The following is a 27,135-nucleotide window of genomic DNA, read 5'->3' on the forward strand; positions in this document are numbered from 1 at the left end:
TGATTGGCCTCTTACTCTCCGATCCGTTCACGCGGATGGTCTTCCGGGCATACTAGTTTTGATCCCGGGTATTGGGCACCGATGAGCCGGTTAGGCTATAGTAGCAATGGATTTGATTGTGCGACAAGTGACGATGATGTTGGTAAGGGTGGGCCGACTGAGACGGGTCGCCGGGCGGAATCTGGAACTCAAAAAGAAAGAAAGGGAGGACAGGCGACAAAGAAGAAAAAGATGCAGAAAAAAGCAATGAGATGCAGATCGACACATCCATCCATGGAAGTTTCGCCCTTTCTTCTTCGAGGTGCTCCGTTTGCGGGCTCCACTGTGGATGTGGATGCGTTATTCGAGAAAGTCAGACATGTTTAATTCGGTGGGTATCGCGATTGATCGTGTTTCCGATCGGCTGGACCGCGGCGGATGGAGTCCGTCAGCCCGTCTATTGAACCACATCTGCGCAAAAATGGCTGGCAATTGCTTCAGGCGATCAATAGTCCAATCGGGGAAGGGATTCCGTTGTCCATCTTGCAGGACCCTGAGATCCACCACTGACCACAGCTTCATACGGTTGAATGCCGGAAAAAGCACCATTGGCAGATAAATTGTGGGACGGGAATCTTCTAGGCCTCCTTTTCACCGCCACTTCCGTCGCCTCATAATCAGTATTCCAGCCTCAAGGAAAATGATCCCAAGGCTCAAAGAATGGCTTGTGGAAGCCTGTGAGGGTTGAGTTCACCGCCAGAAGCGTCAGCACCAACAACAAAGGCGATAAATAACCTCCCATCTCTGCGACTGGCCATTGGATCTGAATGTTGTGGAACCCGGCTGGGTTCTTGATATTAACCGGCTAGTCGGATTTAGAGCTGGTGCGAAAGCATGGCAAACCAACAGGCATCATTCCAGGTACCAGCTGTCGTCGCATGCAAACCCATCATATGACAGGATACATCTCAGCCTCGTTTCAGCCGACGACAGGTACAGAACGCGGGATCGAAACGCTAGACGTGGCCTGTCATGTCGGTTTGCCTAGTGACGAGTTCCCTATTTCGTTATAAGCTCTACTTCCCAGCCAGACGAGCAGATATGTTATGCTGCTGTGTCACGCCCAGTTGTTATAAGGCAGCGGGCCCCAGTTGCATGTTTTCCTTGGCTTGGGCTTCCCTTTGTCTCCATTCCTCGTCACCTACTAATAATAGGCAATCATGTCGTCGAACGCCCACGAATCTTGTGTTCCCTTTCTTTCCGATACTTTTTTCTTGCCGCCTCCCCCTTTGCTCCGGTTTTCTTGTGCGACATCAGGCATTCCGTCCATGGCTATACAGCCCATGGCCTTGTTGAGCTTGCAGTAGTTCCCCACATACTCCGTCTGGCCACCCTTTTTACAACTCTCCGAAGCCCACTGGTGGAGGAAATAATCGTTGAGACATTCTAAATTGCTTTTTCCTGGCTCCTGATACAGTAAGTGACAGCTCAATCACCAGTGTAGATAAGTGTGATAGAGCACTGTTCGGGTTTAAGAGTAAATATATCACTTCAATAGAAGAAAGTGGACACTCAGAACGGTGGCTGCAGATAAATCTCGAGCAATTGTAGAAAAGGTGACCAGGCAGAGTAATAGCATCCAGCAGAACTGCTATCAAGTGAGGCATTCATTGTTTCTCTGATCGAGATAGACACATGGGTAGGACACTTCGTTATGCATTTTGTTGAGATATTTTATTCACTCTGGCCACGTATCACCCAATCCTTGACCACTACTACAATGACAACTAACATTTTGAGATCCAAATAGAACCTATACACACGATCGGACCAGTCTCTGTCCTTTTATTTAGGATGTTTGGCTGCAGAAACATGAAGGAATCGAACTCTATGTCAGCGATGTAACTTTGCATGACATACTCCTTACAGGTGTTAGAGCTGCCACAGCTCCATTCAGGCAAAACGCGTTAGGTACGTACACTCCCTTGCTATCTATTAGTAGCCCAATAGCAACTGATGTACGTCGGATTAATCAAACAAGCGTTTGATAGGTTGATGACAGTCTTTGTCATTCGCTCCACAGTACGTGGGCTACAACGACTGATCCATTCCAAAAACCATGATACGATGCATCACTGACTTGTTGGGCTGTTCGACAGACCGAATCCGTCTACAATGCTCAGGGATCTTGGGAAGAGCCTTCGGTGGCGTAATGGACGTCACCAGGAAGGCCCTACTAGTTGTTCAAGATGAGGTTGGGGGCCATCTTTCTGACATTTTAGGGGCTACTGGTTTGAAACCCGTTATGTGCACCTGTTCTACCCCCAGGAACTCCATGAAGAGAAGCTAGGGGAAGTTAATTCCTCTATAACCGAGAGTTCTACCATGGTAGAGGGAGGGGAACGTAATCTCAAGCTAATTCCTTAGGTATGTTCTGTATAGAGGCTTCATGTCTCTATACGAGGATCTGTCCTCTCATTAGATTGGGGTTGAAATTCTGTGGATATTGGGAAGCCTTGATGCCAGGCAGGGAGCATCACCTACAAGGCTACTATACGCAATAGGCGGCTGCATTAGGTTAAGGCTCTTCTGGGCTGCGGCACATGTCGGACACTTCCATGCTACAGAGTCCTGCCTGACATGGAACTGCCTTCCGTCCGAGTCAGGTACCCGGGCGGAATCTCGTGACCAACTGGCGCCTGACTCTCCTTCGCTTGTGACACTGGCAGCTACCGAGTCCTCAATTCCACCATCCATATACTGAGGCCGTACTATGTACGCAACAAGTTTTTAGTTGAATATCGTCCCTATAAATCTAGACATACACAGACACGAACTAGCTCAATGCCACCTTCGTCCCATTCCTCGAACAAAGTGTCAGTGCATAGCCCTCCACCCACTGCCCTGTATCCTTGCTTTCAAGCACGGAGAACTTCTGGGCTAGCCGAACCGTGACATACCCTGCCTCCGTTAGTGCATACTGTTGACCAACGCAGATGCGTGGTCCCCCATTGAATGGCAGGTACTCCCACCCTGGACGGATCTCAGCCCAACGTTCAGGCCGGAACTCGTTTGCATCCGGGCCGAAAATGTCCTCACGACGGTGAAGAGCATAGACATTATAGGCGACTGTGCAGCCCTTTGGCACGAAAACAGGCGACTTGCCGTCTGGTCCGCCACCGCGGGGAAGTACTGTATCCGTGTTCGCAAAGCGCAAGTTTGCTGGAACAACAGGGTGGAGGCGAAGAGCTATAGTGCCAAGTAAGTCATGTTTCATGGGGACAGAGAGCTCTCTTTCAGGCCTTTCTGAAAGTCATGATTACTCACATTCATTCAGGCAATATCTCACATATGTCAGATTACGCAGTTGCTCGTACGACGGCGCACGGCCTTCTAAGAAGGCAATCTCTTCGCGCAATTTGTTCCAGATGCGAGGGTTCTTTGCTAGCATAAAGAACAAGTTGCTCAATAGGGACGCCGTGGTATCTCGCCCGGCCAGGAGGATATTTATTAGCTCGTCGCGGATACGCCTGCGGTCCCCCGTTTGCTGGGCTAAACCATGCAGAAATAAATATTTCTGCTTCTCCTTTGCGTCATGACTGTCCCCTACGGGGAGCGCTTTCTGCTCGCTGGACTGCTCTCGCACTCTCATTGCGCTGTCGACGAACTGCTCCACCAGTTCATGGCAGGTTCGGATGCACTCTCCTACTTTGCGGTCGCGGCGGAGATATTTAAGTCTACCAAGGCGTAGATCTGCCACAATAGCCTTTTGTGCATAATTGAAAGCGCTGGCAAAGTCCTGTTCTGTACTGTCACGGGCCCCAGTCCGCCGCTTCTGAAGGCTGTGCACGCTGTGCCCGAAGAGGAATTCCGTTGCAGAGTCGATCGTAAGCTCGAAGAATAGCTCCTGTAGATCGACCGTTCTGCCCTCGGTTGGAATCAGCGATATCAGTTCGTTCACTAGTTCCTCAAAGATATCCAAGTGCGCGACTTGCTCTTTCGCGAAATTTGGACGGACCATGGCACGCGACTGGGCCCAGTGCTCGCCATCGGTGGTGAAGATGCCATGGCCCAAAAGTGGACCCATTGCATCGATGCGGCCTGCTAAGCCATAATCCTTGAATCGGAGGGACAAAACTGTCTTTATATTCTCCGGCTCGCATGTTATGATGAAAGGGGTGAATCGACGCTGTGTAAAAGTGTTGCCGTATAGCTTGAATCGCTCGATTGCCCGCTCGAGAATCTTATGTTTCTTGGAATACTTAATCTGCTCAAACAGAATGTCGAGACCGAAGATAGGGTCCTTCTGAGGATAAGATGGCGGCGGCTGGCAATTGTTCGCTTTTATGATACGACGGTGCGTCCATTTCCGCTGCAGGTAGGTTGTGGTATACCAAAGAACGAGAATGACCGTCGCAATCGTTATAACAGGATGATCAACTTTGTCAAAAGCCATAGTGAGTTACAATTCTGTCTAGAGATGGAGATGAGTTGTCGAGTTTGAGCTGACAAGCGACCAGAAGTCCTTTTAAGCAGCGCTTGAGTGATGGATCAGATGATGGCAAGCCGCAACTCGGACGGCTCCAACGGAGAGTTCACGCCGATGAACCGCACATCTAGCGCTAGAATGCCTGAATCATTGGCGAGCAGGGCCTCCTCATGTGGAGTGAAGTACAGCCTCGGCGGCAGGAGCAGACTAGCATGCTGACATAACCATCAAGAGAGATACGAATGAGATGATGACCCTGCGAGGAAGGGGGGGGAAGCTACTAGTGCTCCAGCCGCTCAATCCCTGTTGTGCGGGGTTCTTATTGGCTTTCAGCTAGGTATAGATGCTTGCAGGAAGGATCAATTCGATTTGAAGCGCTCGATTTGCGCAGCTCATCTCTCACGTGTCAAATTCCAAGTTTAATATGTTCACCGCAGCTATGCAGCTGAACATGACAACTCATCACCATGGGCGGTTAATGGCCGCAGTAAAGTCCCGAATGACATCACACAAGACGATGAAGGTATATTGCTTCTTTCTTTGTTCAGTTTCTTTTCTTGTTTTCTGTTCCGCCCCTCAATGGCCATGATGACCTCGTTTCAAGATGCAGAATCTCGAATCTTCCCCTAACAATACCAGCCGTACGCTCACCGAGATGTACATACATAATCCAGCATAAAGCCAGCCATCTTCAGCCAGGTGGACGGACCCTCAAGCGGTTCGATCGGGTGTAACCACTCCAAACTTACTCGGTAAGTATTGTCGATAGAGGTAGGCCTCATTGGGGATCACGCTTGCCTGCCGGAAGTGCGACTGGTGTGATAAGCACTAAAAACCGCACGAGACAATGTCACCACGAATGGGTGCTGCGTATGCTGTCGCCTACACGCATTCTCGCAAGTACCGATAGACTATGGAGTTTGCTGCTGGTGGGCAAAGATAGTTCAAGTGACGCATTTTAGTCTGGTGCTACCCCACACTGCAGCAACGCAGTCTCAACCACTGATCTCCCTCCAAGCCACCAAGGCGTGAGATCACCTCCACCTTCGGAGATGACCACTGGTGAAAACCTTAGGAGAGTTAATCTATATCTTCTAGGTATGAGCGAGCGGGGATATACGCATACATACTTCATTGTTGAATAAGCACTAATCCGATCACTGAGCGGCAAGCAGCTGGTCATCGTGGGCCTCCAAGCAAGCGTCGGTCATCTTATCGATTGCATCCGCCCGCTCGGTGCCTGCGACCCAACTTCTGTCCACCAATCTGGCCAAGGCATCCCCCACCCAGTGCTGGCAGTTCCACTCCAAATCCAAATACCCATTGCGCACCAGCGTTCGTGCCACCGTCTCCCGAATCTCATCCTCCTCGACGGAGGCCGACAAGTCCGCCACCGGCACTGCACGCACCAAATCCCCAAGTTCCATCGGGTCAGCTCCAGGGTATTCCACGTATCTGTAGAGACCCTGGGTGCCTAGAATATGTAGGATACTGCGTTTTTGCGATGCAAACTGCACGTATAGAGCCGTGTGTCGGTATTCGCTGTAATCGAGGGGATCGCCTCTGTAGACGAGGATAAAGAGTCTGTGAGACATGCTCACCGTAAGTACTTTGTTCTGGAAAGTTCTTGACTAGAAGAGAATTTCCAGGAATCGGGGATAGCAATGGTAAATGATGATCAGGTGTGGAGGGGCAATTCATGCGGTGGTCGCGTTAAGAGATACGCCGACCGGGAGACACGCTAATCGTTATTGGGAAGCGGATGGTTCTGCCTGCCGAGGTTTTGTGTGCCTGAGCGGATCCAGTCACACAACCAATCGATATGATTTAATTCAAACTATACAACATAAACTACATTCATGAATAGCTTGGCTTTATATATGAATATATATGATATGTGGTTTGCTTTGCATTTATGGTGGCAAAGAAAGGATGGCTTGGGAGCTTCCGAAGTTTCCGGGGAAGTATGCATATGCTTAACATGTTCACTATCAGCTTATACTTTTGCTAGCCAGCTGATCATTAAACAGTCAAATTTCCATTTCAATAGGTAATGGCTGTTTAATACTAAATGCCGTTAGTAGCATCTTAGATAATAAGCCTTATGAATCCTGGTAGGTATTCAGGTACGCACAACTTTTAACCGTTTCAATTTAACGCGGAACGCTACGAAATTATAATATACGATCTATAATAAGATCTTCAAGCCAAGCAATACCCCACCTAGATAGTAGATAGCTTATTTAGATCTTTGAAGATCAGCACTTAATCGGAGCACTTGCGTTGTAGAAGACCAAGCAAACGTCAGATTCAGATTTCTGCAATGTAAAGATACTCCGACGCTATATCAGCATATCTTTAGTGTCATTGATGGGGAAGAAAGAAGCTCAAGCCCAACAATCACTGATACAGCTACAGGATATATCACTTTAAGTTGCTACTAAGTCTCAAACTGATCCTTCCCAGAATCCAATGATCTAAGCCCACACTTATTTCTTTCCGGTCGAGCCACCGTTTCCGCTGGGAGGAGTATAGGTCGAACCACCGTTTCCGTTGTTGTAGTAGGTGCTTCCATTGGGGTTGGAGTAGTAGTAGGATCCGTCACTACGAAGAAGTTGTTAGACAGGGGTTGGCTTGCTCTAGTGGAAGTATAGCTAGGTTATTGAGATGGATAGCTGACCTGTTCGAATAGTGGTAAGAGTTCGAGTTACGACTGCCGGATCCGTAGTCGCGGGAGCACCAGTGATTTCCCTTTTGATTGAATGATATTGTTAAATGCTGTGATGATGAGGTCTACATGCGGTAGGCGATGGCACTTACCTGGCTGTTGGTTCCGGAGCCCTTGTAGCTGAAGTCCTTTCCGGAGCTGGACATGGTTGTTATGATTGACTAAGGAAGTATTGAGGAGTTATTTGATGGAGAGAGAAATGTGAGAGAGTCTCAAGAAGATGAGGCTTTTGGATAAAGAGTTGATAATGGGTGGAAAGGTAGATGTGGGTGAGTGATTATCATAAATAGAGGGATCTTAAACAGAAGGAGGGGCACGGCAGCAGCCGCAACGGATCTTGGCCCCATGTCATATTGAGTTGGTGAATATGGAACTTTCCTCCTCCGTCTGTTCAATTTATACGAGTGAATGAACAATAAGATTTGTCAACGGGCCATTCGATGCATGTACGTAGATAGTTAACTTTATCGGGCTGTGTCATCGACAGGCATATTGCTGTATGTTAGGCTTTTACTAGCTTGTCCTCCATTCTTTTGCTTACATGACTTGTACTATGGTATCAATCTGTACGTCTCTACTGTAACAGGAAAGTTCAGAGGATACTACTACGGAATAGACTTGTCATTTTCGAGGAGTTGAGTAATTGATGTATCGAATTTGTGACTGAGCGAACATGATCTGTACTCAACATCAACTTCCTATGTGTATGAAATATAGATATCTGCCGCCTACTTTGTATGCATACAGCCCATCAACAGTGATACAATGGAGAAATAATCGGTGACTACTTACTACGTAGTGATGGCTCATCCGAGAAAGCACTCATTAAGTACCGAATCAGGAAGGCGTTATTCTCTATCCTTATTGGCTGTAGTTTCTCTGCTCAATGTCTTATGTCAGCACTGCACATCTTGTGCACATTCCCGATTCGGCATAGTCACAATCGAGCCTCAAGGGAAGTATGGCGACAGGTGGGATCTCTACCTTATCCTAGCCTAGACCCTGTACCTGACAGCTTCAGGGTAACGAGAACGGACCCCATCGTCCCTGCATTGGCTTCATCGCTAATATAGCTTAATGGCACGAGCTCGCTTTGGCCGATGATACTGTCGTTGTTATGCATCCTTTCTCTTGTCACGTCTGCTGAGAAGTTTCGGTGCACAAAATACGGATGAAAGCAGATGTTCTGCTACGTATACTCGTTATAGCTTCCTACGCACAGTGCTTTAAGCAGTGATCCAGTTGTCGGGGGTAACATGTCGCATTACTCCTGGCTGAAGACTTCAGAGCATCTGCGTTCCTGAAAGAGAGAAAGACACCGATGATTACCAAGGTGATAGCTGTTTCTTCTGCTAACCTTGAACGCAGCGCCCAAATTATCTGCTATCATCAATACTACAAAACGAGATATGGCGCTACTGCTGCCTATACGGATCACGTGTACCTCCCCAACGTCATGTCTCCCCCCAACTTGAGACTTTGATGGCCTACATCCATCACTGCAACCGAGCTACGACCATCATATGGCCCCTGGACATTCAAAATAATCTAACAAATACCCCCCTCTCTTCTCTGGAACAAAGTCTGATGGAAAGGGTTTATATCCAGGTATTGGCTGTGCTCGATTCCTCTTTGACCATGTCTATGTCATTATGGCTCGCGGGCTATTATCGGGGAACGGTAAGCCAGCCCGTCTGGTATTTCTATTCCTTAAGCTCTAGCTAACTGTGAATTCTCTTATTAACTATATGGAAAGACTTTTTCAGCGCTTCCTCCATACACTGGCCATATACCGCGGATCTTTCGTTCATGTTGTGAGACTTCTCCGATACCATCCACGACCCGATATTTCCACCCGACGCTCTGAAGCTCTACTCGAATGGGGATTCTAGTAAAGATGATCAAATCGAAGCATCTAAATAATCGACAGATGTCTGCTATGCATACAAGCTTTTACAAAGTTATGATCGACAGAGCAAATGCACTTACACAGCCGAGCTGCGAGATCTCACTAGTGATCTTCAGATCTTCAGATCGGCAGCACAGCTTTCTGGAAGATCTTCTACAATATAAGCAGGGACAGTCATTTTCAGCATGCACGCGCTCATCCATTTCTTCTACTTAAAAGTAGGTATAATCATTCAAAAACATCAACAGAAACGGAATTAACAACTCAACAAGATCAGATCAATCCGGATAGCTCATCACTCATTTTTTCATTCATCCCCAGGGTTTGTCTTCGTCTCGAAGACATTGAAGCGACCGATATCTCATGCATAGAGATGCATTTAAACGTAGGTGACAGTGACGCTGTCGCCAGAGACGGAGGTCTCGGTGAGGACGGTGCCATCCTGCTCAATGTCCATAACGGTAGCGTCAGAGGGGCCGACAGTGGAACCGTCGCTGGTAGCCTCAGCATTGGTGAAGGTAACGGAGCCGAAGTCAGCGAAAGCCACAAGAGAGTCACCAGACTCGAAGTCCTCGACGATCCACTCGGCGTTGGTCTCGCAAAGGTCACCCTCGACGTTGCCGCTGAAGGTGTGGGTGACGGACTGGCCAGTGGTCAGGTTCTCAACGGTGGCGCTACCGCTGCTCTTGCTGGTGGCCTCGACAGTGACCTTGATGGTGTCACCCTCGGAGATGGTGATGTCGTTGAAGTCGTAGGCGTAGTCGGGGTACCACTCGTACCAGGCATCGTAGGAAGTCTGGCCATCCTCGTAGCAGAAGTCGACACCAGTCTGGAGAATAGCGGTCTCGCAGGTGTCACCGTCGATACCAACCCAAGCGGAGGCGCAGTACTCCTCGGATTGTCTCTTGTTCTTGTAGTAGCCGTAGCCACCGCCGTAGCCACTGGAGCTGCTAGATCCAGCAGAGACACTGGGGACAGTGAACTCGCCAGTGACCTTGGTGTAGCCGTCGCCGATCAGGACGGCACCAGCCCAGTTGGAGCTGTAATCCTCGTTGGAGGTGCCGTTCAGCTTGAGGATCTCCTTGTCGGAACCAGGGATGTAGGGAGGGTTGCTGTGGCGCTTGCCAGCGGCGCGGGCCTCCTTGCGAGCACGGCGCTTCTCAGTGAGAGGAGCAGCCAGAGCGGCAGTGGCGAAGAGGGAGCCGGTAAGGATGGTAGAGAACTTCATTTTGACGTTTGGAGAATTGGTTTCTTCGAAAAGATGAAGAGCTAACTTATTGACAAGGCTGGTGGTGGAAGAGTGAGAAGAACGAACCAGGCGATGCTTGAGAGACTTGCGATGCTGGATGAAGAAGAAAAGACACCAGAACGGCGGAATCCAGGCCTCTATTTATGCTCGAGCGTTTTGCAAATGAAGTTGATGTTTTCCCTCTTCCATGCTCTTCCGATAGCATGCAATCCGCCGACGATGACACCACTGCTCCTCTTCGTCCGACGGAGTTTAATCTCCAGGCCCGCCAACTAAAATCGACTAAAACCGGGGATGCAGAAAGGTTCACCGTCGGGGCAGCAGCAACCATAGCTGCAGAAAAACGCCCCCGCCCAACGATACGGGGAAACGATTGTGGACTGCAAAAGGTCGAGCGAGAGTGGAGCAGCGTACTATCCATCCAGCATGGCCCGCACGAATTGGCATCCCTACGCAGAGACATTCTGGTTGGAGCGCAATTCCTTGCAAGCCAAGATTGTGTTGCATTAGTGATCATCTCCCTTTCTTCGTCCAGGCCGCAATGAACCCCCGGCAAGCCATATCCGCCCTTTTCCCCTCATTGTTGGATCCCGTTTCTACCTAGTAAGGTCCTCCCTTGGAACCTTACCCAACTGGCACGGCCAGCTAGCCGGTCAGCCAGCCCGCGGACTAAACACGGATACTCCGGGTGGGAAAAAAACTTTCCTAGTAGCGCGGACGAACATGCAATAGTACGACAGCCACCCGATCCAGGGGGCGTTGCTTCTGAGAACGATGGCAACAGCCAGACATCGTTCCACCAGTGGAGAGGGGAGAGGAGGGGGAAAGAGGGGGGACGGACGTCCGACGGCTTGGCCCAGCGCCGGGAGCAGCGGCAACTAGCTAGGTACAGGGCCTTATCTGACCGCAAGGCTTGAGGAAGCTGGCTGGCGCTTTGGGCAGATTTGGTATATTGGAATACGTGGAGGGTTAGTGCGCGGATGGCGTCGCCCGAAAAGGCAGGGGAGGAGGGGAGGGAAGCGGCACCGGCGCAGGCACAACAAGCTTCGTCCAAGCCTTGTGGGCGAATGATAAGCAATTAGGGGAGGGGCGCAGGTTGGGATGGAAAGAGTATAGTACAAGGTTAGTACTCCGTAGTACTATACTAGATAGATTGAGAAAGGGGAGAGGAAAGGTGTGCGGGGAAAGTCATCAATTGGCCAGCAGGGGTTTGATAAGGGAGGGTTGAGAGGAATCGTACTAAATCAGTACTTAGTATCTACTCCGTAGTATCTAGAATACTGCTGGCTGGCTGGCTGGCTAGCTGTCTGGCTAACAACAAGACCGAGTACGAACAAAGCTGGCTAGACAAATCGAGGCTTGAGCCGGCGTGTCTTGGCCGTAATAGGATGTAACATGTTTCTTGCGATATATTGGCAGTTGAAGTCTGCACGGGCAGTGGAGATCGAGTTGAAATGAATCATGACGGACGAGGCGCGAGGGGGAATCCGAATCGGGCACAGCACCAACAACGATGAGGGTTAGTGGTATAGAGAATAGATTAAAAGCAGGAGTCTAATTCTGCAGAGATAAAGCCGGTGACAAGGTAAGCAACCAATCAGATCCAATACAAGAGTCAGACAATGCCACAAAAGGATTGTTGGTGTGGGGAACCCAATAATCCATCCAATTATGACTAACGGCGGGATCCGTCCGGCTGATCCCTTCTTGATCGAGCTTAAACTCCTTGACGAATGTTGCCATTCGCTTGTTATTCTAATGCTCATCCGCTTCGGCGAATTTATCTCCGGGTTTTCAGTCGCAGCTGATTTCTGCAGGCACCCAAATTAACCCAGTCTTACGATTGATTGGTTTGATATGTTTAGAATCGAGTAGTAGTATCTTGTGTCTTCTATCTCTTTCTTGCTGATCCCAATTCCTCCTTTGCACTTTGTACTTTGCACAATCCAATCGTGTTGTCCAGTCTCATCCTGAAGTTAGCTCCGTAGATACATACAAACTTAGCTCCGAGATGGGCTCCAGCTCCAGCTCCAGCTCGGAAATGGACCTTCCCCTTCTAGGAGGTTCTCCGGATTGCGACAGAGTACTAGGCATACTAGGCAGCTGCGGTGTAAAACCAAGCACACGACACGAACCTGTCCATATGGAGCAGTAAGTAGTACAGAGTACCCACTACTACAACTGCAAACAAGTTCAGTCCCTCCTTATCAATCCCCGATGTATAACCGATAGGAACATTATGCAAGATAAGTAGTGGCAACTACGCAGGTAGTATCACTGACAATCAGAAGATAGTTACTAAGGTACTAGTACTCCGTAGGATACCGGCGAAATCCTTCCTGACTAGCCAACTAAGCGGAATGTCGGAAAACCCGCTTGAACCCCTGACTCGATTCATAACCCATGCAACAACATCATGATTATACTCTAATCATCCAGTCATAATCCTGGAATTCATCTCATCGGAGATGCAAGGTACATACCACAGACAAATTGGACAAGTCATGACATGGCATGGGTTGGTTATACGCGGTATACGCCGGATATGCATATTTATCTCCTACCGAGAGCAATAATAGATTAGAGTGATTATTGGTTTCTTCGAACAATGCTATTCTTGCATAACAGGGATATTATTGATAGTGTCACTGACAAGGGTCATGTCATGAACCAACCCGGTCATTCAATCCAGGCACGACTGGGCTGATTTTCTGCAGCTTGGCCAGGGAAGGGAGTAGCGCTAGGACAGGACATGGGGTTTATTTGCACTATTACTATATCATCCTATACTAATCAACTAATTATAGTTGGTTCATTCAAACTTTCCTTTCCTAGCCGAGATTGTTCTATCAGCCCTCCGGATATCCCTCCCGGTACCTTTCCATCTACGTAAGAGTATATACTATAGCTGAATAGTGTCTTCATCGCATACCCAGTCAATACTCCATCGGTCCTCCGAACCCCCCCTCATAAGAATTAATCTTCACACTTGGCATTTCCCGACACCATGCGATGCAATGCGAATGCATGTGTTTATCTCAACTTCCAAACCCCTGATAATGTCTGCACGGGATTCCGCGGGGACTCCGTGACAATCTCCCACGATTCTTGTCTGAAGAAAGATAGCGGAGAGTACTCGGGGAATTACGAGTTGCTATTCTGCAGGGTGGCGGCGGAAGTAGTCGGCTATCATGTGATGGACTAGGGTCTTCTTCTGGATCCTGGATCCTGAAATGTTGTGCTGGCGTGTTTATGTACGTAGTGATGGAATGGTCTAGAGTGTCGGCGGAGGTGGGATTTGGATAGGTTTCTTGGTTAGTGGGAAGTCAGTGGCCGACCGGGGCTTGAGGGTGTGGGTGGTAGATGGGTGGCTGGTGAGGGTAGATACTTGTTTCTTGGGGATGTCGTTGAGGGATTTATTCACGTATAGGAGTAGTGGTGGTGAAAGTGGTTAGTGGTAGACGTGGGGGTGAAGGTGTTGTTTGGTTGTGATAATCGGTGCTGATTGTTAGTGCGGGTCGGCCTAACATAGGGGAAGAAGTACTTGAGGGGTTATATCCCCCAGCAGGTGCTACTGAGTTCTTTGCTACTTTTTGACAGCTGTTCTTGGTTGTCTACTATTTTCGTGGATAGGTCGCAAAATATTATACTGTGAGTTGGAGCCGGTGTTATCCCCTATGTTGAGAGCGAGTCAGGAGTGCCTTGAAGGAAAGTTTAAGTCCAGTCTGGCTCACTACTTTGTACACTACATGCTTGGCTCACGATATTTGACAAGGAACAATCGAAGAATACTCTGTCTTGATATAGGTGAAGTCGTTGAAAGATCATCATGATCGACATGATCGACCGCTAGATCGTGGCGTTATTAGCTGTAGCCATGGCGGAAGAAGTCGTGATCAGCCATCCGCCATCCGCCATCCGCCATAATCAGCCACAAGATAAGCCTGAAGCCATATCTACGGATAAATCGTACCCTACGCCTCACTACAACTCACTCCACGTATGAAAAATAAAAACTCATCACTCCATTTCTAGTCTATAAACCTATCAACCACTGTAGTCAATAACAACAGCCAATCTAACAGGCCCAGCAGAAAGGTTTCCACCAATACCACCCTCGTCCGTCTCAGCAGAAGTATAAGCATTATCAACCTCGGCAGCATCAGCCGTCATACTGGAGCAAGTCGAGCCCAGCGCATCACAGATCTGCATGCCCTGGACGCTCATATCATTATCCTGAGCCTGGATAGCACTGACATCAAATCCAGACCAGTCGTTATTGGCAGTGGATCCGAAGTCGAATTCACCCCAGGTGCAAGCATATCCGCCGCTGCTACCAGTGGGGAGGGAAGAGCCCTGAGCAGCACCAAATCCACCCTGGGTGTCCTCATCAAAGGCAACGTACTTGGTGTCACCAGGGGACAGGGTGAACGAGAGAGCAGAGTATCCGTACCAGCCGTCCATCTTGCCGTCGGGGCCGTACTTGTTCCAGAAGACAACGGTCCAGTCCTCAGTGTTCTGGCCGGTCACCTGCATGACGTACTTGTAGTTGGAGGCCTCGGAGGCAGACACCTCGACCATGTTGCTTCCCCAGGGGTTGCCGACATTGCCGACGTAGGTGTCGCCGCTGCCGTAGGCGGAGGTGCTGGAGCCAAAGCCCGAGGTCGAGTAGTCGCCATCACTGGGGGTGGAGGTCCAGTCGGAGGAGCTGGCGCTGCTGGTGGAACTGGAGCTGGAGCTGGAGGAGGGGGCGGAGACGGAGATGGAGGCAGAGGCCGAGATGTCGATTTGGCGACGGGAGTGGCCTTGGGGCTTGGTAGGGGTCGGCTGGCTGAGAGCGCTGGGGAGAGCAGCTGCCAGCAGCAGGAGGGGGGTGCTGAAGTACATCTTTCTTGTTCTTTTAAGAGAGTGTGTGTGTGGAGAGAGAGAATGTGTCGCGTCGAGCGAGTGTGTGTTTGTTACAACGAAAGTGTGAATGTAATGAATGGATGTCGTACGCCTATCGAAAGAGTACGACGGAGTCTTGGTATGTAAAGACTGTGTGGTAGTTGGGAATCACAATGTCGTGAATGATCAGGGAAAAGATGGATGAGGAAGAAGAAGAAGACGAGGTCTATATACCTGTGCTGGAGAGCGTGCCATGGCTGTCTCTCTTCTGGAACTGGGAATAATGGATGCGTCCAGAACAGGGAGGGGATGGGGTGCGTCAGCCTGGATGCCATGGATTGAAGTAGTGGGGGTGGGTTGACGCGGTGGAGGGTCTACAAGCCATTATGAAAGTCAGAGCAAGCAAAGTAATCCCATTGGCTGAACATTGGCTTGGGATGAAGTTTAGAGGCATCCACTGCCATGAATCTGGACTGGGGACGGTGGAGGAGTGGATTAGGGTTTCTTGGTGGTGGGGAGAATAGGTTTGTGACAGTGAGAAAAGTCCTTTGAAAACTCAGGCAAAGGTGTCGGCTGTTCCAAGGGCGCGTCACTGCCGTCGATTCATGCCTCAAAAAGTGGCTTGAGGCTGTTACTTCCATTGTATGTGTGTAAGAACTAGGCTGTTTCAGATTCAACGGCCACATGGCTGATGCATGAGAATGTGTGTGTTTAGTCGGAAGCCAAGCGGGCCAAGGGATCAAAGAAAACGCCAATGCAGAGTGGAGTGGACGACAAACTGCTCAGAAAAACTGGGTTTTCTATAGTGTTGTGGAGCTGTTAGTACGCACTATTTTCGATGACAGTGGTTAGGCCAAGCGTATCTGTTCACTGTCCAACTGGTCTTTGCTTCCTTCCTATCACTCACTCACCTCCAACCGCCAACAACCTGCCTCTACAACCATTCAGTCCCTATCCAGCCTCAACTCACCAGCAGCACACAAAGACCTCACAGCCAAGACAGGAATAAAGCCCACAAAAGAAGAAACCGCAAAAATAATCAAACCACGAATTGTCCCCATCAACCATGGTTATGCATCTCTGGGCCAGGGGCTCGAACCCAATGCACGCAAGCAGTGGTTCCGCTTTCAAGCGCAACAACAACGCCCATTGGTCAAAAATGTAGCCGGTCCAGGGGAACATCCGCCCCGGCCAATAGCAAAACATCGCCTACAAAATCCATGCACAGTCAGCGGTTATTGGGCGAGACTGAACCGTGGGTCCACAGCTTGGAATTCTCAGAAAGGCAACGCAGCTGCTCCTTGGCAGGGCAGCACACGTTTGAGGGCGTCGCCCTGTGCGCCCTGTTCCTGGCGACCCAGCATGTTGCTGCCGAGAATTCCATGGGCGGTGTCCTTCCAACGGGGTCAAAGAATTTTCTTTCACGATGGTCTGTTGTTCTGCTTGTGGGTGGGGAGGAAGTAGATCTCGACACATTTAGCGTCGTTTGTATATCCCAGAAGGAGTAGGTGGATCAGACACATAATTTGTGCCAATGCATGGCATTTGTGCGGCATTTCTAATGATTGCTGCTAACTTGCTTCAGTATTGCTCTCTCCACATTCTGTGTGTGTTTGGTTGACGTCCACGGGTATTCAAACTGGATTGGCGCTCGAGGCGAACCGATCCTGCTTGCGAGGCGCACACTTTGCAATTGAGTTTAGCCATGGAGTTTGTGGCCAGGATTGATGACCTGGCAGGAAAACTTGAGGTGTGGCGAAGAGTAAACCGCTGCGAGTTGGATGGCACTAGACTAGTGTCTTGCCTGTTGCAACTGATGAACTAGCGTAAACTGGGCTAGACGTCTAGACTCGGCGATTACGCAGTACGGTGCACACTACTATCGAGAGTTATTAGTATACTCATCATATACCTCAGGTCAGTCGTCATGAGATAGTCGGAAACCTGATTCTCTGCCTCTCACTCTATGGATATACAAGCTTAAACTTCCGCTGTGGCAAGATGAGCTTCAGCATATTGCCTCATGTAGAAACCTGGAGTGAGCTGTGCAGCTTGAATTGACTTTGGAAGGTGAGCAGGCCCGGATGAGGGAATCTGGTTCCGAGTGTGTCCGGTCGGGGCATGTTTCAGTGGACACTGCGAGGTTTGAGAAAGGCTGTTATTCAGCGGATGAGATATTTATGGCGAGACTAGGCAGAAGTTAGAGGTCACTGCTATCATGAATCGGGTGGTCACTGACGTCTTAGTCTAGTGTAAAGCATTTTTAGTTTCCTGAGGTGCCGGGTTTTTATACGGTGTCATATGCAGGTGAATGTTGCCAATGTCTTCTAGACTAGCGACCACATGATATCATGTGAACAGCCATAGTTGGCGTTTCTGATCTACAGCTGTTAGCAGTCAAGCATGCCATTGATCGCCTGCTGCCAACCGAGGTCTGATGCAGATGAAACTCAACTTGACCAAATCATCGCGGGAACCCCGACAGAGCATACTCAGTAGCTCCGTTCTATACTCGATCGCGTCATTGACCAGTCACAGCTCCACGACCGCAGTCTATCCAGCTACTTCTGCCTCCAACCGAACACAATCCAACACCACAAACTTATGACCACCCCTACAACACAATAGCACCTGAATGAACCGCAACCCAATATGCATTTATTAACCCGGCTAACCCCAAAACCCAAAATGACCCTGACAACAAACAAGGCGGAAAGAATCCAGAAAAATTTAACTCCTGACCCATTATTCCCTTTGCAAAAGCACCAACAACCCCATAACCCCCAACATGGCCGTCTTCAACCACGGATGCTCCGACAGAAGAATCGTCACGTACCCCACGAATGGAATGTACCCAAACACGCTTCCCACAACATCGTCCCGATCAAGGTAATCTTGTCCGCGCGCATAGAGTTCCGTATCATCCGCGATATTGTTGTCGCCTTTCGTGAGGAGTTTGGCTTCGGATCTGCATGATTCAATCGTAACCAGATTAGTTACTGCACTCGCTACCTTCTTCCCGATTTTATGTCCAAAGTGGGTACACTCACCCCTCACCAAACTGCCTCACCACTCTATGCACAATCGGGATATCCTTATCCTTCACCTGATACACCACGATCTCTCCGACGTTCAGTGTAGGTTGCGTATTCCGGAGGAAGAGGAGATCTCCGCGCTGGAAAGCGGGCTCCATGGAGCCACTGAGGACGACTACTATCGGGCTGGGGGAGTTTGTGAGGACCGAGAGGCCTTTCCACATCTATAGATTTCCAGGTGTTAGTGCCATACATTCAATTGATCTTGTCATCATGATCTTTCTTTGCGATGATCGGTAATGGGAAGAAGTGAAAATAATCGTACCATGAATGCAGTACTCAGGACCAGCCCGAAGTTGAGCAGCTGGATGGCTGTTTGCCGTACATTTTGGATTCCGGATAGCATGGTTGCGTGGGGGGGGTTATGAGGGATGGTGGTGACGTGCTTGTGCTTTGTATGTATGGATGGTCTAGGTGGCCTTGTTTGTTTGATAGGTCGTGATGCTTAGGTAATTTGTGGCTGATGCAGATAGTGTTGGCACGTGAGTGTGGCGCGTGGTGTGTGCTAACCGATTTGGGAAGTATAGGCCATGCAGTCATTCTTTGTTTCGGAGGTGAGGATGGTCTATGCATTGAGAGTCTAGTACATGCTATCTATAATGGTATCATGGTGTCTATTTACTCTGCCCGCAATAGCGGTCCCCTCTTAATCGGCTCAAGTGCCGTGTACGGCTGTGTCGGCGGAAGCGCATCCTGACTCCAGTGCACGATTGCATGCCTGAGCCAATGCGCATACGTCCCGGGCACATTATCTGATCCCTCATGTTCCCTCCACAGCGACCCGAGTGTCACATTCATTACCTCCAAAATATATCCGTGCGCGAGCTTGAACCCGAAACTTTTCTTCAGGCAAGCCTCGACGATCTCCCTAGCCTGCTTCTGCTCTGCGGTTTCCTCCTCGCCCTCCTTGGGAAGGGACAATGACATGAGCTCAAACGCCTTCCGACCGTCCCATGCAGTCATGTCATTGATCAGCTGCGATCCCTGCATGAACTCAATGCCATAGACATGTTCCGCGACATATTTCGGTCCATCCCAGTTATCTTCTTTATCCACTAACCCCATAACCAGAGTCATCACCTGCCCCTGGATAATATAGTCCGTCAGCTCTCTGCACTGCTGCTCTGTCATATTACCGGTTCCAGTGAGGAGCGGCAAATCCTTCAACAGCGGGCTTTGATGCATTCCTTCCGTACTCGTATTTCCCTCCCATAACTTCAACAGTAGACGGTGGCATCGCTTGAATAGCGGATTATCACGCCTCGACATGAGAAAGTAGTTGGTGAGACTGCGCTCGTCGACATCGCCAGCATTGTAGGAGAGAACCTCGAACCGCGAGTCGGGATTTCCGACCGTCTCGCGCCACAGTCGATCCACGTCGCCGATCTGGATTAGTCCAACGTCGGCATAGATACCACCGTACTTGAGAAGTAGAGGTAAGCGAACGAGATCGGATGTGTGCTGCTTTGCGTAAGTGCCACTGATGGTGCCTTCGGCGAATGCTTGAGGAAAGTTGTTCGAATCATTGACGTCGATAAAGTTGGCTATGTTGAGCGGGGAGGACGGATGGCGGTCGACGACACGCACAATCCATCCGGCTTTGGAGAAGCGCCGGTGCCATGCGCGCACGTTTCGCTTGGTATATGGGTGCATGGTGGAGTAGCCGCTGTGCCAGAAAAGCCAAATGTTCTTCTCGTCTGTGACGGGTCGGGGGTGGAGGAGGTCATAGTCGACTTCGGAGTCTGGGCGGAGGTCCAGGAGGTGTTCTGGGATTATGTGTACCCCTGCTGGTACGGGGTATTGTTTGCTGGGATATTCCATCTTTTTGTGGTGATCTGATGATGTGGTGGTTTGTACTAGTGGCATTGATCACTTATGCTCGATTCTATGTTGGTGTGTTGGTTCTGGCTTGGATTTTCGCTCTGCGAGAGTGCCTTGGAATGAAACTGGTGTTGATTGTCAACGAAATTCAAGATTTATTCCTCATTTATACAAATTTGGTATCTATATGATTACCGAAAGTGGAATATCCGCGACCCACCTGGTGGAGAGGCGGTGCAGGATCTGGAATGAGTGCAACATGACTCATGATGAGGGAGGCCTTCTGAGACCAATCAAGTCTCCTGGATTGAACTAGTGCTCACTCGTGGTGCAAGACTTCTCAAGATTGACACTCTGCACTTTTATGCCGGCATATATCGCTGCGATCAACTAAATTCGAACATAGTCTGTTCTGAGTATATTGTGCATTGGAATCCAGACCTTAGTGATAGTTGGGTGATTTGTGCTTTGTGAGTGTTCTGGCAACAAGAGTGGCAAGGTATGGGTTTTAGTGTACTGTCACGGCGCTAGTCCGGGTTGGCAGATTTCTAATATGGGATCGGACATAATGTTGAAGCAACTCTCACCTTTTTTGGAGGGAATAGAAAACACCACATAGACAATGGGTTGCAGACTCGACGCTACTGTAGACCTTCCATGGTATTGGCACAGTGCGTTGGTCACTAGCAGTATAGGCAGGTCATAGTATGTCCCGCGTATCGCAGCACCTACCCGGTGTATCTGAGGGTTCAGTCAATTAGTTTACCACCACCCAGTATCTCCTCACAATCGCTAAACAGTGAATACTCCCTCATCTACGCGTCACGGCGGCGCGTCTTCATTGGGGGAGGGATAGAAGTGGATTTTCGCGATACTTTCGACATCTCGGTCGGCGGGCTCCTCTCATTGGTCTGTCTAGATCATATCAGATCGATATCTACGGGAGTGTGTGAATGTATGCATCGACTAGGACTGGGGCAATTCATGGTAGCACGTGGTCTTTTCTGTCGGTAGACTGTCTCTTTTGGTGTTGTTATCAGCATTTTCGTGCGAGTAGGCGCACTGTAGCTAGTAGTAATAATTGTTGTTAAAACTTGTAGACTGCTTCTCTCCTGCGAAATAGTCCGGGATGCGTTCTATCCGCACAATATATATCTTGACACATCGGAGTGAAACAGGCACACCATCACCACTCCACGAAAATAGCCCTTCCAAACATCCTCAGCCAAACAATTGATTCTAAAGTCACATAATCACCGAAAATCAAGTGTATGACAGTAACAAACGTAGTACACGGAGCATCCAAATTCAAGTCACATGACATGGAAAAGACACTATACCCAGAGCGGCTGCTCGCTAGCCCTGGCTTCTGTAGCACTAAAAGAAAGCAGCAATCACCAAGCCAGCCCGGCTAGCTCAATCGGTAGAGCGTGAGACTCTTAATCTCAAGGCTGCGGGTTCGAGCCCCGCGTTGGGCTGTCCAACTTCCTCTTTCCCTTTGCCCGGCTAGCTCAATCGGTAGAGCGTGAGACTCTTAATCTCAAGGCTGCGGGTTCGAGCCCCGCGTTGGGCTAGAGGAGTTGTTTATTTTTTTCTATTTTTTGTCATATTTTTGCTGGTATGGAATGTTTGGCGTACCCGCTGTGTAGGAGTAGATAGGATACCCAGCCCGGTAAGAGACACGTGCTGCACCATATCTGTGCAATCAGTCTACGGAGAAACTACAGTGATTCGCCACGCTCGGCATCACGCCGAAGAATCTGCAAGCCATTCAACACCCAAAATTGCATTGATTCAGCGAAATGCACTCGGTCAGGCGCAGTAAATCTCACACCAGCAAAGAGCATTATCAATCAACACCCATAACATTGACTCACCTCACATCAGCAAGCGGCATTCGGCCTCGGCCTTCGGACATTGCTTATCCGACAGCAAGAACCATAACATACCAAACAGTCTTTAAACACATAAATAACCATACACCTGGTAGACTGTACCACAAATGTAACACAGAGAAACAAAAAAATCCACGCACCTCAACCAAAAGACAAGGAATTGGAATTGATCATCATGCCTCCCTCTATCGGCCTCATAATCTGCAGCCAACGCACTCCACGCGCAGGCCCTCAAATCGCCACCTTCATTCACAATACTATTCGTGAATCCTACCCCCCCGAAACAGCCACAATTACGACCATTGACCTAGCAAAATGGAACCTTCCACTCTACAATGAGTCGGGGATGCCATCGTTCATCAACTCAGCGGACGAGTACGAGCACGAGCACACAAAGGCCTGGTCACGGGAGATATCGCGCCACGAAGCGTTTATTTTCGTCACACCGCAGTATAACTGGGGGTATCCCGCAAGCGTGAAGAATGCGATTGATTACTTGTTCCATGAGTGGAAGGGAAAGGCGGCGTTGGTGGTGAGCTATGGGGGGCATGGGGGCGGGAAGGCGGCGGCGCAATTGAGGCAGGTGTTGCAGGGGGTGAGGATGAGGCCATTGGAGAGGATGGTCGAGCTGAGGTTTCCGGAGATCGAGGAAGTTAAGAGGGCCGCTAAGGGGGAGGATCTGGGACTGAATGGTGAGGGAGGGTATTGGACTGGGGAGAGGGAGGGGATTAAGGCTGCGTTTGGGGAATTGATTGCTGCGCTGGAGGGAGAGGCTGAATAGATTGTTTGTTTGATGCATAGTTTAGACTCTGGCATATGAGATGTAATTAGTCACAGGTTACCCCGAGGTTGAGATAGAAGTCCCACGAAAGAAGATATTGTCACAAGTTCATGATACTAACAGGGTATTCATGTGATGCCAATCCGGTCATATACCTGAAGTAAGAGATCAAATGTACGTCGATGTTGTACAGACAACCCCATCCCTGCCCCGCAGTTGCGGTAAAAACCCGCAATCTCACAATAGACTCATTATCACCTAGCGAAGTAAGATAACCGTGTCGAGGCTGAAGTCAGGTGCAGGTGTCTTCTTCGTAGGAACGGTATCCACAAACAGATAGATGCAGGAACCAGGCACGCTGGCACACTCCACTCCCAAGGAAATCTGATGAGCGCAGCATATGATTCCCTGTTTGTCATGAGGATGCCGGGATGTATCATCTCATACTATCCAACTGGGCTATTCTTCAAACCGGCGTATAAGTAAGCATATTAAAAGCCACTATTCCATTTGAGGTGGCCGACTAAATGTACTAGCCAGTCACAGAAGCACTCACTGTATACCATTATTATATTATCATTCGTCTCTGATGGTCCACTTTATAAGCTTATTCTATACCCTCGTAGGCTTACTACCAGCGGCTGCCCTTCCCTCACCAACCCACCACTCTCTCGAGACAATAACCTGCGACATTTGCATCCTCGGAGGTGGAAGCTCAGGGACGTACAGCGCCATCCAACTCAAAGATGCAGGGAAGCACGTGGTAGTAATAGAGCCCAACAACAGGCTAGGAGGGCACGCAGCGACATTATACCTGCCAGATGGCAACTACGTCGACTACGGCGTCGAAGGCGTCTTCAACAACGAGCTCTCCCGCAACTATTTCCTCCGACTCGGAGTAGACTGGAAGCCACTACTCCCACTGAACAAACGAACCGACTTTGTCGACTTCTCGACAGGTGAACGCGTGAACCCCGCAGCAGGAATCTTGCAAGCCCTCGTATCAACATTTCTTTACCGCTCATCCATAAAGCACTGGACGTTTCTCACAAGAGGGGTTTACGACCTCCCCGACCCAGTACCAGAAGAACTTCTCCGCCCATTCCGTGAATTCATCGAGGAACATTCCCTCGAAGCTGCTCTGCAGTTGGTATTTCTCTTTTCTCAGAATGTAGGAAATCTGCTCGATATGCCCACCCTCTATGCGATCCAGAATTTCGGGGTCCCGCATGTTGACGCTCTCATTCATGGATACATCACACCGAAAAACGGCATGTACGAGCTTTACAGACAAGCGAGGGAAATACTCGGCTCGGGTGTGCTGTTCCAGACAAACGTGATCGCAACAAATAGGTCCGATTCCGGCGTGGAGGTAACAGTTCAGCATGCGAACGGTACTCGTCAGCTCATTAAAGCCAGAAACCTCCTCATTACCTTCCCTCCGCTCATAAAAAAGCTCCAAGGCTTCGATTTGGATGAAACAGAAACGGAACTATTCCAGAAATGGTTCTGGAGGACATACTACGTTGCCGTGGTGAATAATACCGGTATCCCGGACAAGCTGTGGGTCACCAATACAGACCCGACTAATGGACTGGGGTATTTACCTCGCATGCCATTTGATTTCCTGCTGCAGTATATGGGAGCACCAGGGTATTCAACCAGCAAGTTAGTAGGCGATATGAACTTCACCGAGGAAGATGCAAGAGACCTTCTAGCGGCGGATTTTGCGCGGATGAAGGCAAAGGGGACATACCCGATTCATGATCCTCAAATCGTGGTGTTTGGGGATAGTTCGCCGGAGACTCTGATGGTGTCGCCGGAGGATATTCGTAACGGATTTTATCGCAAGTTGTATGCGTTGCAGGGGAGGAGGAGTACGTATTTTACTGGGTTGACGTTTTGTTCTGATTTTTCGTCGTTGATTTGGGCGTATACTGAGACGGTTTTGGAGAGTATGAATTGGGAAGTGTAGGATTATGCGATCGTATATAGGGTTATTTATCCTATTTCAGCAAGATACAATTACTCAGTGAAACTGAACGATACGAAGATATGTTTGCATACTGGTAGTGATTTTGAAGTGGCCTTGAAGAACCTTAAATTGTGGCCATTTTTCTTGAGCAGGAAGTCTAGGCTTTTCGTAAACCATTCTCCAGATACAACTGATAATCGCATATATGAGTCGGTCTTGAGACCATTAATCCAAGCCACTATTTGATTAGGCCCATACAAATGTTCTTCCTCCTAAGTCACTGTAGCACCTAGATGACGCTTGTCATTTCCGCACAGGCAAACCCAAAATTACCGATACTGTTTCAGCACGGTGGTAGACCCAGACCAATTCCGAGGCTGTCGCATTATCCTCACCTTTGATGTATTACCCCTGTATGTGTCAAAAGTAGCAAATAGCATAACACAATATGGCCCACATTCGAGGGCAGGCAGTTTAGACTTGGTAGATGTCGGTAATTGGTATTGTAGCTTTATTCTGAACAGGTATCTCCAATTCATATAGAATACACTATATTATAAGATCATCATCAACAGAATATAAAGTACCTCTTAAGTCGATGAACTATATCTTAATAACGTCCACTATAGCCCATGACGTCGCCAACGCGCCACAAAAACCAAGCAAGTAATTCCAGCGCGGGGAAGTCAAAAACCACTTCAATTGCAAGCTGTAACCTCATCAGCAACTCAACCCACAAGACACTATTTGTAGCACAGCATATCGTCAACCCCAACGCCACCAATATGACGAGTGGCCTGACACATAGACCTGACACATTCTGATCGTCCCATATCTTACCTACCTGTATACGCCCAGTACACTTATTTACCAATGGCCTAGTATCCAGTCTAGACCGCACATCGAAATGACGCACTACGTCACCCCACCTTCTACACTTGTCAAGTTAAGTCCAAGTGCATGTACATACTCAGCTAGCCAGCCAACGCCGATCCCCAAACCAAGATTAAGCGATGCCAACTCCCAATGAGTATCTGCAGATCGAAGAGGTGACGATAGCGATAGCGGGTCAGCGGGGGCTAAGCATTGAATGGGTCGGGCTGGTTGGTTGGCGGGACGGGCATCCCGTCGCCGCCATCGGTCGGCAGTGACTGCACGTGGGGAAAACCAGTCTCCCGCTTGGCTTATCGCTTGGATTTGGGTGGTTGGCCGATCGGCGAAGTTGGTTTTGTTTGTTTGATGTGTCGATTCTGTACTTGTCTTATCTATTGGTGAGTGAATTGTGGCTGGCGTGATGATGAATCGGGGGTGATAGTGGTGGGGTGGTACTGTAGGTAAGTAGTATAAAGAGGGGGATGGTTGTGTTTCCCCTTTGCTATTTTTAATCTTTGTTTGTTGAACAATAAGTAATTGAATCTTATCATATCAGAACTTTCCCATAAAGTACCCCAAAAAGTCAATATCCTTTATCAACCCTCACAAAATGACCATCCCTCACTACGGCGTCTGGATCGCCCAACCAACCCGCTACACCGCCCAAACCGAAGAAGAAGATCCCAAGTCCCCTCACATCTACCTCTACTTCAAAGACGATTCCTCCTCCAGCAAGGACTACGAAGCCGCCATCAACGTCAAATCCACCGGCAAAGACTCTCGTCTCGTATACTGGTTCGACCGGAGCTTCAGCCACCCGATCACCGAGCAGCTTTCTAATCTCGATGAGGGCTTCCACCTCCTCAAATCCTATTCCCACCGCAGTCGTCGACACCAAGAATCCTCCTCCAAGCTGAAGGGCTTGGACTTCATCCGCACAAAGGGTCTTGTGAATATCGAGTCGGGTGCGGTCCTCTCTGAGGCCGACACCGGGCCGCACAATGCTGTGCTCGAGGCATTGGAGCCTATTCTCAATGATGCGATCAGTAAGAAAGCAACGGTGTATATCTTTGGGTCGTCGTATGGGTCAGGGATCCATGATGTTCATATGAATCAGGGGAGTGCGCCGTCATATGAGAATGGAATTTATGAGGATGGGGCGTTGTTGTTTAGTTTCGGGGATGGGCATTGGGAGGCGGTGTTTTTGGCGTTTGCGTCGCAGGAGATTCCGACGGATGATAAGGGGGAGCCCGAGGAGGGGAGTAAGACTTTGGCTAGTATTCTGGGTCAGTAAGTGTTTTGCTCGAGGTGTTGATTTGGGTGGATGATGAAATGTTATGATTTGGATGATTTGAGCGTAGTAGTATTGAGCAGAATGTTACTGCGAGAGGCAGTGACATTCGGTACTAGGTTCATTGCCTAAGATACGATAGTGACGAATACACTTTACCGTT

General features: G+C 49.2%; 9 protein-coding genes and 2 non-coding genes across 11 annotated transcripts; 5 read left to right on the plus strand and 6 right to left on the minus strand.

The window, feature by feature from the left end:
• Window positions 1–2,158: 2,158 nt before the first annotated feature.
• Window positions 2,159–4,435, minus strand: An01g00510 (uncharacterized protein; the record flags this gene model as incomplete). The annotated part of the gene is made up of 5 exons (XM_059747742.1): window positions 2,159–2,212; window positions 2,524–2,739; window positions 2,805–2,883; window positions 2,940–3,228; window positions 3,307–4,435. The coding sequence occupies 5 exons, from the start codon at window positions 4,433–4,435 to the stop codon at window positions 2,159–2,161; spliced, it is 1,767 nt and encodes a 588-aa protein (XP_059603027.1).
• A 2,522-nt stretch (window positions 4,436–6,957) lies between these two features.
• On the minus strand, window positions 6,958–7,342 carry An01g00520 (hypothetical protein; the record flags this gene model as incomplete). The annotated part of the gene is made up of 2 exons (XM_059747796.1): window positions 6,958–7,072; window positions 7,266–7,342. 2 exons carry the CDS (start codon window positions 7,340–7,342, stop codon window positions 6,958–6,960), a joined length of 192 nt encoding a protein of 63 aa, XP_059603028.1.
• Window positions 7,343–9,484: 2,142 nt separating this feature from the next.
• proctase-A (proteinase aspergillopepsin II-Aspergillus niger) lies at window positions 9,485–10,333 on the minus strand (the record flags this gene model as incomplete). Its single annotated transcript, XM_001388462.3, has 1 exon — window positions 9,485–10,333. One exon carries the CDS (start codon window positions 10,331–10,333, stop codon window positions 9,485–9,487), a length of 849 nt encoding a protein of 282 aa, XP_001388499.1.
• A 1,482-nt stretch (window positions 10,334–11,815) lies between these two features.
• An01g00540 (hypothetical protein) lies at window positions 11,816–13,061 on the plus strand (the record flags this gene model as incomplete). The annotated part of the gene is made up of 5 exons (XM_059747928.1): window positions 11,816–11,873; window positions 11,923–11,939; window positions 12,318–12,505; window positions 12,794–12,829; window positions 12,983–13,061. 5 exons carry the CDS (start codon window positions 11,816–11,818, stop codon window positions 13,059–13,061), a joined length of 378 nt encoding a protein of 125 aa, XP_059603029.1.
• Window positions 13,062–14,401: 1,340 nt separating this feature from the next.
• Window positions 14,402–15,241, minus strand: An01g00550 (uncharacterized protein; the record flags this gene model as incomplete). Its single annotated transcript, XM_001388464.1, has 1 exon — window positions 14,402–15,241. One exon carries the CDS (start codon window positions 15,239–15,241, stop codon window positions 14,402–14,404), a length of 840 nt encoding a protein of 279 aa, XP_001388501.1.
• Window positions 15,242–17,986: 2,745 nt separating this feature from the next.
• An01g00560 (uncharacterized protein) lies at window positions 17,987–18,500 on the minus strand (the record flags this gene model as incomplete). Its single annotated transcript, XM_001388465.3, has 2 exons — window positions 17,987–18,209; window positions 18,292–18,500. 2 exons carry the CDS (start codon window positions 18,498–18,500, stop codon window positions 17,987–17,989), a joined length of 432 nt encoding a protein of 143 aa, XP_001388502.3.
• Window positions 18,501–18,954: 454 nt separating this feature from the next.
• On the minus strand, window positions 18,955–20,157 carry An01g00570 (uncharacterized protein; the record flags this gene model as incomplete). The annotated part of the gene is made up of 1 exon (XM_001388466.1): window positions 18,955–20,157. The coding sequence occupies one exon, from the start codon at window positions 20,155–20,157 to the stop codon at window positions 18,955–18,957; it is 1,203 nt and encodes a 400-aa protein (XP_001388503.1).
• A 1,405-nt stretch (window positions 20,158–21,562) lies between these two features.
• On the plus strand, window positions 21,563–21,635 carry tRNA-Lys (CTT). Its single transcript has one exon. It is a non-coding gene; the product is annotated as a tRNA-Lys (tRNA).
• Window positions 21,636–21,657: 22 nt separating this feature from the next.
• tRNA-Lys (CTT) lies at window positions 21,658–21,730 on the plus strand. The gene has a single exon. It is a non-coding gene; the product is annotated as a tRNA-Lys (tRNA).
• A 497-nt stretch (window positions 21,731–22,227) lies between these two features.
• On the plus strand, window positions 22,228–25,054 carry An01g00600 (uncharacterized protein; the record flags this gene model as incomplete). Its single annotated transcript, XM_003188497.2, has 5 exons — window positions 22,228–22,744; window positions 22,884–22,957; window positions 23,170–23,315; window positions 23,374–24,687; window positions 24,829–25,054. 5 exons carry the CDS (start codon window positions 22,228–22,230, stop codon window positions 25,052–25,054), a joined length of 2,277 nt encoding a protein of 758 aa, XP_003188545.2.
• Window positions 25,055–26,291: 1,237 nt separating this feature from the next.
• An01g00610 (uncharacterized protein) lies at window positions 26,292–27,104 on the plus strand (the record flags this gene model as incomplete). The annotated part of the gene is made up of 2 exons (XM_001388468.3): window positions 26,292–26,971; window positions 27,056–27,104. 2 exons carry the CDS (start codon window positions 26,292–26,294, stop codon window positions 27,102–27,104), a joined length of 729 nt encoding a protein of 242 aa, XP_001388505.3.
• Window positions 27,105–27,135: the final 31 nt, after the last annotated feature.

Source organism: Aspergillus niger (genome assembly GCF_000002855.4).
Source record: "Aspergillus niger supercontig An01".
NCBI classification, from domain to species: Eukaryota; Fungi; Ascomycota; class Eurotiomycetes; order Eurotiales; family Aspergillaceae; genus Aspergillus; species Aspergillus niger.